The sequence below is a fragment of the Artemia franciscana genome, chromosome 16 (genome assembly GCF_032884065.1).
Source record: "Artemia franciscana chromosome 16, ASM3288406v1, whole genome shotgun sequence".
In the NCBI taxonomy this organism is placed as follows: domain Eukaryota; kingdom Metazoa; phylum Arthropoda; class Branchiopoda; order Anostraca; family Artemiidae; genus Artemia; species Artemia franciscana.
This window is the reverse complement of record NC_088878.1, coordinates 1,345,961-1,358,439: the sequence shown is the minus strand read 5'-3', so window position 1 is coordinate 1,358,439 and position 12,479 is coordinate 1,345,961. Positions and strand designations below refer to the sequence as shown.

General features: G+C 33.6%; 1 protein-coding gene across 2 annotated transcripts in view; it reads right to left on the bottom strand.

Moving 5' to 3' along the window:
- LOC136036887 (adhesion G protein-coupled receptor L1-like) overlaps nucleotides 1-12,479 on the bottom strand; it is a 150,159-nt gene that overhangs the window by 43,841 nt on the left and 93,839 nt on the right. For both annotated transcript variants that reach the window (XM_065719246.1, XM_065719245.1), the window contains one exon: nucleotides 5,288-5,417. In XM_065719246.1, coding sequence (XP_065575318.1) covers nucleotides 5,288-5,417 — 130 coding nt within the window. The remainder of the gene's footprint in view (nucleotides 1-5,287; nucleotides 5,418-12,479) is intronic.

Here is a 12,479-nt window from a genome sequence, read left to right as displayed (position 1 = left end):
CCAGTTTTGACATTTCGCTGCAAAATCGTCCATATTTAGTTTAAGATCAATGATTAAGAGGACCCTTCGGCGATCTAGAAAAGAAAAGGAAGAGAAAGGCTTGGACTTTTAAGCATAAAACACAAACCCATTGAAATTCTTTTTTTTTTAATATTACTTGTCTCTTTTACTGTCTTATACTAAACAAGTAACACATGTTGATAGGTCAAGTCAGGGACGGATTTATACTTATCAGTGCCCGGGGGGGGGAATGGTATGTATCGTTCCCAGTAAACAAACCCATTATAGATATAAGTTATTTTACTTCTTTGAAGAGTATATTTATTCATTGTATATTTATTTAACTGTTTTAATATCATTAATATATTTTTCTATTTAAATCTTAATTTGTGCAACAAGGTTGAAAAACTCTAAGATTTCAAGTTGGGGCATTTTATTGGTGACAAAATGTACACACAATTTAGATTATACACAATAAATTTTATTCTTTATATTACAAATTATTAGCCTTACGCAATTCTGTCGAAGTCAACGTCTTTATAACTTTTTTATGTGGAAGTTTTGAAACTATATCGTTCCTCTCTGTGGATTGTGCTCTGTGGATTGTGCTCTGCGGATTGTGCTCTGTGCCCATATTCGTCAACTGCTGCTTGGCCGTCCTGTTTCTATGATCGTTTATTTAACTTTAACTTGGTGCCATAGATGCTCCTACTTAATTTTTATTGTTTTATGAACTTTGTTTTCATTGTTATTATTCTTTTCTTGATGTGTATGGGGTTGATGTCTCTGGGCTTGGATGGAATAGTGTGATTTAATGTTTATTTTGTACGGTACTCAACTTTAGCTGGGTTTCAGCCGGTATTCAGTGGTGGTACGGTTTTAGAATTTTGAACGGGTCAGACAAGATCCGGTTTTGAACGGGTCAGACAAGATCCGGTTTTAATCCTATTTTCAGCATAGATGCTATGCCATAGATGGCATAGGTTTAATTAACTTTTAATTGGCTGTTCTGACTATACGGAACTGGTACAGGCATAGTTAAATGCATCTTCAAGTTAAATTTAGGCAGATTTCAGAGCTGGAAAGTTAGGGTTCAGATTTCATTTCATCAGATCAAAAAGTGGCTTACGAGACGGCACCCCCTACGAACCAGGAAATAGGGCAGGCTGCATCTCTTGCTTCGCTTAAATCCGTCCCCGGGTTGAGTTTTGCCTTTCCTACATATTATTTAACTTTGATATAAATGACTATTTTATTTTTTTTTCGTAATATTATATTGAACTATGGATTTAAAATGACAAATTAGTAAGGTTTTGACCCTTTTCTCCTGAAATTGGGTTAAATACCCCTTATTTTGTCCTAAAGATTTAGTATAGGTTCTTGTAATTTTAAAACCGTAAAGTTATAAAAACAGTACAAACTGGAAATCATCCATAAATGAACTGAAATCCTTAAAAAAGGTTCAAAGGCTTTTTCAGCACAACTAGTTTTTTTTTATTGGATTTAGTGCCCAAAGTTTTTGAAACGTGAAAAAAAGAAACTGAGATTATTAAAAAAAAAAAAAAATAGCGACGAAGACCACACTGCCTTTCCATAACAAACAAATACAAAGTTGAAACAATAGGGGAAATCTTTAAGACAGTGGAAATCAATTCTGTGAATATTTCGGCCCTATGTCCAAGGGCCATCTTCAGCACAATACGAGAAAGAGAGAGATTTTTTTTTTTTTTTTTATGTGGTTGAACTTCGTTGAAGTAAGGATGCTAGGGCTGTTTCAAAAAGGTTTTATAATAAAAAAACATTATTAGTTTTAATTCTCACATTTTAATGTAAGTTTATTTATATATACATATTTTTTTCTCTCTCTCTCTTTCACGTATTGTGCTGAAGATGGCCCTTGGACATAGGGCCGAGATATTGACAGAATTGATTTCCCCTGTCTTGAAAAGATTTTCCCTCTTGTTTCAACTTTCTATTTGTTTGAGATTATTCAAATATATGAGAAGGAAGTTAACCATCAAGAAACAGATTATAATCAGATCGAACACGCTCAGCTTGAGACTTTATAACAATTTATTCCGGGAGACCAGTGGGCTGGCATACCCCAGGGGCATGGTTTGAACTTTTCCAGTGGGCCTGTCACTTTTTGGCTGTTAAGACCAGCCTCTATTTTTAAGAAAATGCATTTCTACGCCAACAGAATTTTAGTCATAGGTTGGTCTTCTAACTCCATATACTCCGTGTTGGGAAGAATTCGAGTGGGAGCTCAAACCATTTCTTATTAAATTAAGTATCTTTAATTATCATTATCCTTTCCCTCTTCTAATTATATGGGGGATATATATTAATTTTATAATAATTATGATTGTTTTTTTCAATACTTTTCTTATTAAATTGTTTTTTTAAGATATTGAGAATTCTGATCACAAGCATCTATACAACCAGAATGAAAACCCTTACATGGTTTTCTAATATTCAATACGGGCCACACACACGGGAAGGGGATTTTGGGTTTGGTTTCCAGGATCTAGTAAAACTAGGCAAAATTTTGATATTACAAAGCCAGATTTAGGCAGGATTTTGTTAAGACAAGACAATATCTTGATAATATTGCATACAATTTTGTTAATACCAGACAATATTTTGATAATAATGGATAAGATTTTAATGATGCCAGGCAAGATTTTCATAAAACTAGACAAGGTTTTTATAATACCAGGCAAGATTTTGACAATACTAGCTAAGATTTCGCTAATACCATGTAAGATTTTGATAGTACCATACACTGAGGTAAGATTTGGTAATACCTAGCAAGATTTAATAGCACCAGGCAAGATTTTGACAATATCAAACAACATTTCTGTGATAACAGGCAAAATCTTCATAATACAAGGCAAGAATCTTAAAAAAATTAGGCAAGATTTTGATAATACAAGGCAATATTTTGATAATATCAGGCAATATTTAATAATGCCATGCGTAATTTTGGTAATGTTAGGTAAGACTTCATAACACATGACAAGAGTTTGACAATATTCGGCCAGATTTGATAATGCCAGCCAAGATTCTGATAATACCATGCAAGAGCTTGTTAGTAGAATACCAGGTTTTGGTAACACCTTGGAAGCTTTTATTAATCCAGGCAAAACTTGAAGACTATGATAATACCAGGCAAGATTTTAGTAATACAGGGGTAATGTCTGGCAGGGCTTCGATGATACTAGACAAAATTTTGATAACACTTGGTAAGATTTAGGTAATACCAGGTAAGATTTTGATATTACCAGGTGAAATTTTGATAAATCAGAAACAAAGCAATAGATACAGCCACTAACAAGAGAAAATAACCCCTGTAAAAAAACAAAAAAAAAACAAACAGAATTGTTCTTTTCAAAAACAATTAAATGTATATCACGGACAAATATAAGGCACGTCATCATTGGGAAGGTACCTTTCATGTTCTTAAATAAATATTATTAATAAGTTATGGTGATTGAGGGGTTAATTACGGCCTTTCTACTTATTAACTCTATTGTTTTATGTTTTAAACAAAACCATGGTATTTTAAATTTGCAATTTTAAGTTGTGTCGACTGCATTGTTACGCAAAAAAGGTAAATTGCATGCAAGACGTAAAAAAAGAGGATTCCAAACACACAAATGAGCAATATAGTTTCCTAATAGCAATGTCTAAATCAAGTTCCCTTTCCTCTCCATAAAACATATTATGACCACACACTTGTTGAAATATAGGCAATCAAATAATTCTTTAAACATATTTAAATATATTTTTTTTTTAACTGAAACTAAGGAGCGATATTGAAACGGAAAACGAACATAAATTACTCCGTATATGAAAGGGACTGTTCCCTCCTCAATACTCCGCACTTTACGCTATCAAACTTTAACTCCTTCTCTCGACTCTACTTTTTAAAACAGTAAAAAACTTTAGCATAAAGAGCGGGGTGTTGAGGAGGGAACAGCCCCTTTCATGTACAGAGTAATTTCTATTCGTTTTCAATTTTAATATCACTCCTTACTTTCAGTTAAAAAAAACAGTTTTTTTATTTAATTTCTGGATATTTTTGAATTGATGCATATTTTGATTTTGGTTCTCCGTACATGAATAATTAAAATCAAATTTGCATATTAAATTCTTTTTTGGCTAATTTACTTTCTCTTGGTTTTGGTCGGACGAATTTGAGAAAAAAGAGATGGGGGAGGAGGCCCAGTTGCCCTCCAATCTTTTGGTTACTCAAAAAGCCAACTAGAACTTTTAATTTGTTACTAATATTTTTATTAGTAAAAAATACACGTAACTTACCAATTAACTTACGTTACAAACTTCTATATTCGTATATTTTTATTACGTATATGAGGGGTTTCCCCCCTTGTTAATACCTTGCTCTTTACACTAAACCTGAAATTTTGGCGCAATTCTTTAAGTATGACCTCCGAATTACAAAGACCGTAGAATAAATAGTTTAAATTACTAAAAATACTTAAGCGTAAAGAGCGAAGCATTTAGGAGGAGAGCCCCTTATATGCTTAATAATTTCTTTTCGTTTTAAGTTTTAATTTTGCTCCTAACTTTCAGCAGAAAAACTTTTTCATATTTATTTTTTCATTGTTTTTTCTTTTAAATAATACTAGAAAATCCTGTGCTCCCTTCATGGAAATTCTCCTCCCCCATGAGAAGCTCCTTCATGGAAAGATCCTTCCACGTATAGCTTTCACCTCACTCCCCTCTCAACAAAAAAATCCCCTGAAAATGTCTGTACACTTCCCAGTAGCCATTACCATATTTGTAAACAATGGTCAAAGTTGGTAACTTGCGGCCCCCCTCCCGGGGACTGTGAGGGAGCAGGTCATTCCAAAGACATAGTTATTAGATATTTTTGACTATGCTGAACAAAATGGCTATCTCAAAGTTTTGATCCGTTGATTTTCGAAAAAAATGAGCGTGGGAGGGGGCCTAAGTGCCCTCCAATTTTTTTTTCCAATATTTTCACCATTAGCTCATTCAGTTTGATATCTTATCAATTAATTCTGGTACTTATATATATATATATATATATATATATATATATATATATATATATATATATATATATATATATATATATATATATATATATATATGTTTTCTGTTGTCTTTATAGTATTCGCTACATGCACGTTTGTGCTTTTAGAAAAAAATATTGTCGTCAGGATTATTGTCTTCAAAGCAAAAATGCTGTTTGGTTATGAGCACATTGATTTTTTTATCAAAAAGAAAATATCTTCACCTCTGAGAGTTGAATCCAATTCTTATTCATAAAAAACAGGATTAGGATATGGGATGTTGCGAGCCAAAACGATATTTGAAGTAATACGGCACCTCTCTCGGAGCTACCCCTTGCTTCACCATGAACAAATCTAAAAGATAAATATCAATAGAACATAAAATAGGAAGCTAAAATAATATTTGGAGCCAAATTGTATTTTGTTCGGAGCTACCCCTTGCTTAAGTTTAAACGAATCTAAACAACAGAATTTATTTTGTTACCATGAAGCAAAAATAAAGTCAAAATGGTTTTTACAGCAAAACAATGCCTCCTTTGGAGGTAACACTTGCTTTGTCGTGAACAAATCTATAAATAAATTATCTTTACTACAGAAAAAAGGCAGCAAAATTTTTTTTGGAGGAAAGTGGTAATCTAAGGATCTATTTATTCTGTTACCATATATTAAAAAGAAAAACAAAGTCAAAATGATATTTGGAACAATATGGCAACTGTTTTGGAGCTGACACGTGATCCACCACGAACAAATCCATACAAAATCATTGTTGTCTCGTACCACACAAAAAAGGAAGCTAAAATGATATTTGGAGCAAAAAGTTATTCGTTCGGAGCTTATCCTTGCTTCATCATGAGCAGATTAAAACAACAAAACTTAATTCGTTAGCATATAAGAAAATAAAGCTGAAATGATGTTTGGAGCAGAAATAAAACTCTTTGAAGCTGGGAACAAGCTCCAAATCTAAAGAATATACCAACAAAAAATTGTTACCACATAGAAAAAGAATTAGACCTCAATAGCCCACTTCTATTTTCAACTTCTATTCAGCCCACTAATTATAGCCCACTTCTATTTTTTTTATTTATATTGTTTTGTATTTGATTCACATGATGTCCTTGAGGATCATAGGCTAAATCTATGTGACTGAAGCGCCCTTATCGCATAAATCAATAATTTTTGATTGTCTATTATTTTCTAACTCCCCTCCCCCGGTCACACTTTGAAGCAAGGTAAATACAATTTATAAAAACATATTTTTGATGCATTGTGATAAAGACGTACAGCGGGAGAAACCAAATTTTTTTTTTGTCCTTTGAAATCAAAACTGGCTACTAGTAAATTCTCTGTAGTTTTTGAAACAAAATTTAGCTTCTGTATATATGAATTTACATAATGACCAAGTGAGAGAGATATTGAACAAACTAAAAGCTGAAAAGATGTGTCCATTTTTAACAATAATAACCCCCAAATGCACAATTACGGAGTCGATGCCAACCCTTAACCGTCAAAACTATGTTCCTGATTACCCACTAAAAAGACCATAAAGTACAATGAAAATATTTATTTTAATTGGTTGAGAAGAGAGTCTGACTTACACATCTATATATTAAAAAATTGGGAAAACTGGGTATTCAATCTATGATGAAAAAAAAGAATCAATCTGCAGTAATGTAGTTCGTGTAGCTTTGGGTGGCGAATCAGAAGTAAATCTATAGTAAAGAGCCATTAAGCTTTAATGAACAATTATTTACTTATTGTATTCCCAGAGACACTTCATATGGAAGATGTGTTCGTGTAAACTTCAAGTGGAGGGTCATTTGATCGGAAGTCAGAAGTTCTAGTGCCCTTATCAAAAGCGAAAAAAAAAGTCAAAAGTGATCGAAGGGTAACCAGAACCCTCCTCCCGTCATTTTTCCCTCAAACGTATTCAGTCAAATTTTTAAGTAGCCATTTTATTTAAAATAGTTCAAAGGTCAAATAACTATGCCTCTAGGGTTGATAAGCCTCCCACTACTTGTGGGACAGGGACAACCAGAACCCTCCTCCCGTCCTTTTTCCCTCAAACGTATTCAGTCAAAATTTGTAAGTAGCCATTTTATTCAAAATAGTTCAAAGGTCAAGTAACTATGCCTCTAGGGTTGATAAGCCTCCCACTACTTGTGGGGCAAGGGTTGTAAGTTGTGTAAGATGTTCATTGTTAACATATTAATTAAAAAAAAAAAAACTTTTCGAAAGAGAAGTTTTTCTAAGAAAAGTGAAAGCCATATTAAACTTAAGATCAGTAGATATAAATATCTGTTAAAAATTCAAACTAGAAACGTCAAGAAATTACTACTAAAGAATAAATGAAACTCAAAACGAACAGAAATTAAACAACCATAGAAAACGAACAAATATAAAACAGGTACCATATAAATGAATGAATAAATGATTTGCATTTTCAATTTAAGTTTCACTCGTTTTAAAATTTATTTATTCATTTATATTAGAACCTATTGTATGTTTGTTTGCTATGATTGTTTGTTTAATTTCTGTTTGTTTTGGGTTTCATTTATTCTTTGAAAGTAATTAAATAAAAAAAACAAGTTTTTTCAACTGAAAGTAAGGAGTGACATCAAAACTTAAAACGCACAGAAATTACTTCGTATATGAAAGAGGCTGCTTCCTCATCAACGCCCCGCTCTTTACGCTAAAGTTTGACTCTTTCTCTCAATTCTTCTTTCTAAAACAGTAAAAAACTTTAGCGTAAAGAGCGGGGCGTTGATGAGGAAGCAGCCTCTTTCATATACGAAGTAATTTCTGTGCGTTTTAAGTTTTGATGTCACTCCTTACTTTCAGTTGAAAAAACTTGTTTTTTTTATTTAATTTCTGAACGTTTTTGTATCAATGCATGTTTTGATTTTGGCTCTCCGCAGAGGAATGATCAAAACGAAATTTGCATATTTTTTTTTTGGCTCAATGGCTTTCTCATAATTTTGATCGAATGATTTTGAGAAAAAAAGAGCGGGGGACGAAGCCTAGTTGCCCCCCGATTTTTTGGTTAATTAAAAAGGCAACTAGAACTTTTAATTTTTTACGAATCTTTTTATTGGTAAAAGATTTACGTAACTTATAAATTAGCTTACGTAAAGAACTTTTGTATTCTCATGTTTTTATTACATATATGAGGGGATTCGCCCCATCGTCAGTACCTCGCTCTTTACACTAAAGCTTAAATTTTATCCCAATTCATTAAGAATGACCCCCTGAATCACAAAAGCCGTAGAATAAGTAGTTGAAATTACCAAAAATACTTTAGCGTAAAGAGCGAGGTATTAGAAGGAGGTGAGCCCCTCATATGGGTAATAATTTCTGTTTGTTTTAAGTTTTATTGCTGTTCCTTACTTCCAGCTGAAAAAGCTTTTTCACTTTTATTTTTTAATTGTTTTTTTTTTTAATAATGCTAGTAAATCCTGCTCTCCCTTCATGGAAATTTTCTTCTCCCATTACAAATTCTCGAAGGAAAGCTCCCCCAGCATATCCCCCTCTTCTCAACCCCTCCCCCAAACCAAAAAAATCCTCCTGAAAACGCCTGTATACTTCCAATAACCATTACTATATGTAAGCACAGGTCAAAGTTTGTAACTTGTTGCCCCTCCCACGGGGACTGTGGGGGAGTAAGTCGGCCCCAAAGACATAGTTATAAGGTTTTTCGACTATGCTGAATAAAATGGCTATCTCAGAATTTTGATCCGTTGACTTTGGGAAAATAATTAGCGTGGGAGGGGGCCTAGGTGCCCTCCAATTTTTTTGGTCACTTAAAAAGGGCACTAGAACTTTTCATTTCCGTTAGAATGAGCCCTCTTGCAACATTCTAGGACAACTGGGTCGATACGATCACCCCTGGGAAAAAAAACAAAAAAAAACAAAAAAACAAAAAAACAAATAAACACGCATCCGTGATCTGCCTTCTGGCAAAAAATGCAAAATTCCACATTTTTGTAGATAGGAGCTCGAAACTTCTACAGTAGGGTTCTCTGATACGCTAAATCTGATGGTGTGATTTTCGTTAGGATTCTATGACTTTTAGGGGGCGTTTCCCCCTATTTTCTAAAATAACGCAAATTTTCTCAGGCTGGTAACTTTTGATGGGTAAGACTAAACTTGATGAAACTTATATATTTAAAACCAGCATTAAAATGCGATTCTTTTGATGTAGCTATTGGTATCAAAATTCCATTTTTTAGAGTTTTGGTTACTATTGAGCCGGGTCGCTCCTTACTACATACAGTTCGTTACCACGAACTGTTTGATTTCTTGTGATTTATTCTTCAATAGTAGTTTCTTGTCGTTCCTAGTCTGAATTAAATAAAAAAAAACAAGTTTTTTTTAACTAAAAGTAAGGACCGGCATTAAAACTTGAAACGAACAGAAATTATTCCGTACAGTAAAGGGGTTGTACCCTCCTCAACGCCTCACTCTTTACGCTAAAGTTTGACTCTTTGTCACAACTCTACTTTTTAAAACCATAAAAAAACTTTAGCGTAAAGAGCTAGGTGTTGAGGAGGGGACAACCCCTTTACTATACGGAATAATTTTGTTCGTTTTAAGTTTCAATGTCACTTCTTACTTTCAGTAAAAAAAACTTTTTTATATAATTTCTGAACGTTTTTGAATTAATGCATGTTTTGATTTTGACTCTCCGCACATAAATAATTACAACTAAATTTGCATATTAATTTTTTTTGCTAAATGGCTTTCTCATAGTTTTAATCGGAAGATTTTGAGAAAAAAAGTAGAGGGGAAGGAGGCATAGTTGCCCTCCAATTTTTGATTACTTAAAAAGGCAACTAGAACTTTTAATTTTTTACGAACGTTTTCATTTGTAAAAAATATACGTAACTTACGAATTGACTTACGTAGCGAACTTCTACATTCGTATGTTTTTATTACGTATATGAGGGGGTTCACCCCTTCGTCAATACGTTGCTCTTTACACTAAAGCTTAAATTTTGTCCCGATTCCTTAAGAATGACCCCTGAATCACAAAGGCTGTACAATAAATAGTTGAAATTACTAAAAACACTTTAGCGTAAAGATCGAGGTATTACGAGGAGGTGAACCCCTCATATGCGTAATAATTTCTGTTCGTTTTAAGTCTTAAGTGCTCCTTACTTTCAGTTGAAAAAACTTTTCACATTTATTTTTCATTATTTTTTTAATAATGCTAGAAAGTCCTGCGCCCCTTTCATTGAAATTCTCTTCCCCCATTAAAAATCTCACCATGGAAAGATCTTCCCACGTAACCCCCCTTCATCTTCTCTCCCCCCAAACCAAAAAATTCCTGTGACAACGTCTGTACACTTCCCAACAACCATTACTATATGTAAACACTAGTCGAAGTTTGTAGCTTCCACCCCCTCCCACGAGGACTGTGGGGGAGTAAGTCGGCCCCAAAGACATAGTCAATAGGTTTTTCGACTATAGTGAATAAAATTATTATCCCAGAATTTTGATCTGGTGACTTTGGGGAAAAAATGTGCGTGGGAGGGGGCCTTGGTGCCTTCAATTTTTTGTCCACTTAAAATGAGCACTAGAACTTTTAGTTTCCGTTAGAATGAGTCCTCTCAAGACATTCTAGGACCACTGAGTTGATACGATCATCCTTGGGTTAAAAAAAAACAACAAAAAAACAAATAAACACGTATCCGTGATCTGTCTTCTGGCAAAAAATGCAAAATTCCACATTTTTGTAGATAGGAGCTTGAAACTTCTACACTAGGGTTTTCTTATACGCTGAGTCTGATTGTGTAATTTCTGTTAAGATTGTATGAATCTTAAGGGAGTTTCCTCCCTATTTTCTAAAATAAGGCAAATTTTCTCAGGCTCATAACTTTTGATGGATAAGACAAAACTTAATGAAACTTATATCTTTAAAATCAGCATTTAAATGCAATTTTTTCGATGTAGCTACTGGTATCACAATTCCATTTTTTTAGAGTTTCGGTTACTATTGAGCAGGGTCGCTCCTTACTACAGTTCGTTACCACGAACTATATGACTTTGTCAGGTATTTGTATCTACTGATCATAAGTTTAATATGACCTTTACTTTTCTTCAAAAAACTTCCTTTTCAGATTTCTGTTTTAAATTAATTTTTATTCATTATTGATTGCAGAAAGTTCCAAGTTTTCAGAAAATGCCTTATTTCTAAATATATTCTTTTTCAACATCAAACTTTCATCTAAGTATCAAAACTAGCATCAAAGTATCAAAGTAAAGAAAGCATCTAAGTAAACAAGGAATGAAACTAAACAAAGTTTCAAAGTAACAATAAGCAAGTTTCGTAACTCAGAGCCATATCCCAGGGCTGGGGGGATTCAAACCCAGAAACATATTTATTTGTCCTCCGAACTATTTTAACCAAAATGGCTATCTCAAAATTTTGACAGGATGCCTTTTGGGAAAGTGGAGCTTGGGCCAATTACCCATTGATCGCTTTTGACTCTTAGATATGAACTAAAAGTTTCAATTTCTGATCAAATGAGTCCTCTCCAAAGTTAATACTTCAAACCCGCCTGCAAAAAACTTAAAATTTAAAAATGGGCAATGTAGATAAGTTACAATCCTCTCTCTGGCGGCTAAGGAAGATTTCTCAACCCCTAAAATATAGAAATTTGAATTTAGAGCTATCTTGAACAGAATGTCTATATTAAAATTTTTATATGATGCATTTGGGGAAAGTGCAAATGGAGGGACTTTCCCCAAACTTTGGAGGAAGTAGAACTTCCGCCAACGTTTATTTGACCACACCTTCAACAGAAGCTTTATACGTTAATGATGAGCTGGTAGTATAACTTACATCCCTTTACCCATGGCTGTACCCATGGTTTGAACTTTGAACCATAGCTATTTTACTTTTGGAGGATTTTGAACAAAATGGCTAATTCAAGTTTTTTTTTATCAAAATCGTTTAGAAAAAAGCTTGGGAGGGGGAGGGATTCGCCTACCGTCTGATCACTCTTGATTTTAAAAGATGGATCTAGAACTTTCAATTTTTCCGAAGTCCATGCGATTACCTCTTCGGCAAAAACCTTGTATATGAACAATGAACAGCTTGCATAACTTACAGCTCTTGCCCTGGGGGCAGTGGGAAGTTTTATCAACCCCGAGAATTAATAATTTTGACTACTTCTCCTCTTCAATATCGACTAAAATTCTGATTTGCAGAGTTTTCAGCAATTAACTTCATTGTACCTCAAATATTCAGTTTTATTCATCTTATTATTTCTTTCCTATTACTGCAATCAACATTTTGAGATAGTTATTTTGTTCAAAGTAGTTGGAAGGTATGGAAATCGTATCTCTGAGGATGACGAACCCCCCTCCCCCCAGAGATAATTGTAATTTATCCCCTGGGGCATATTTTAATTAAAA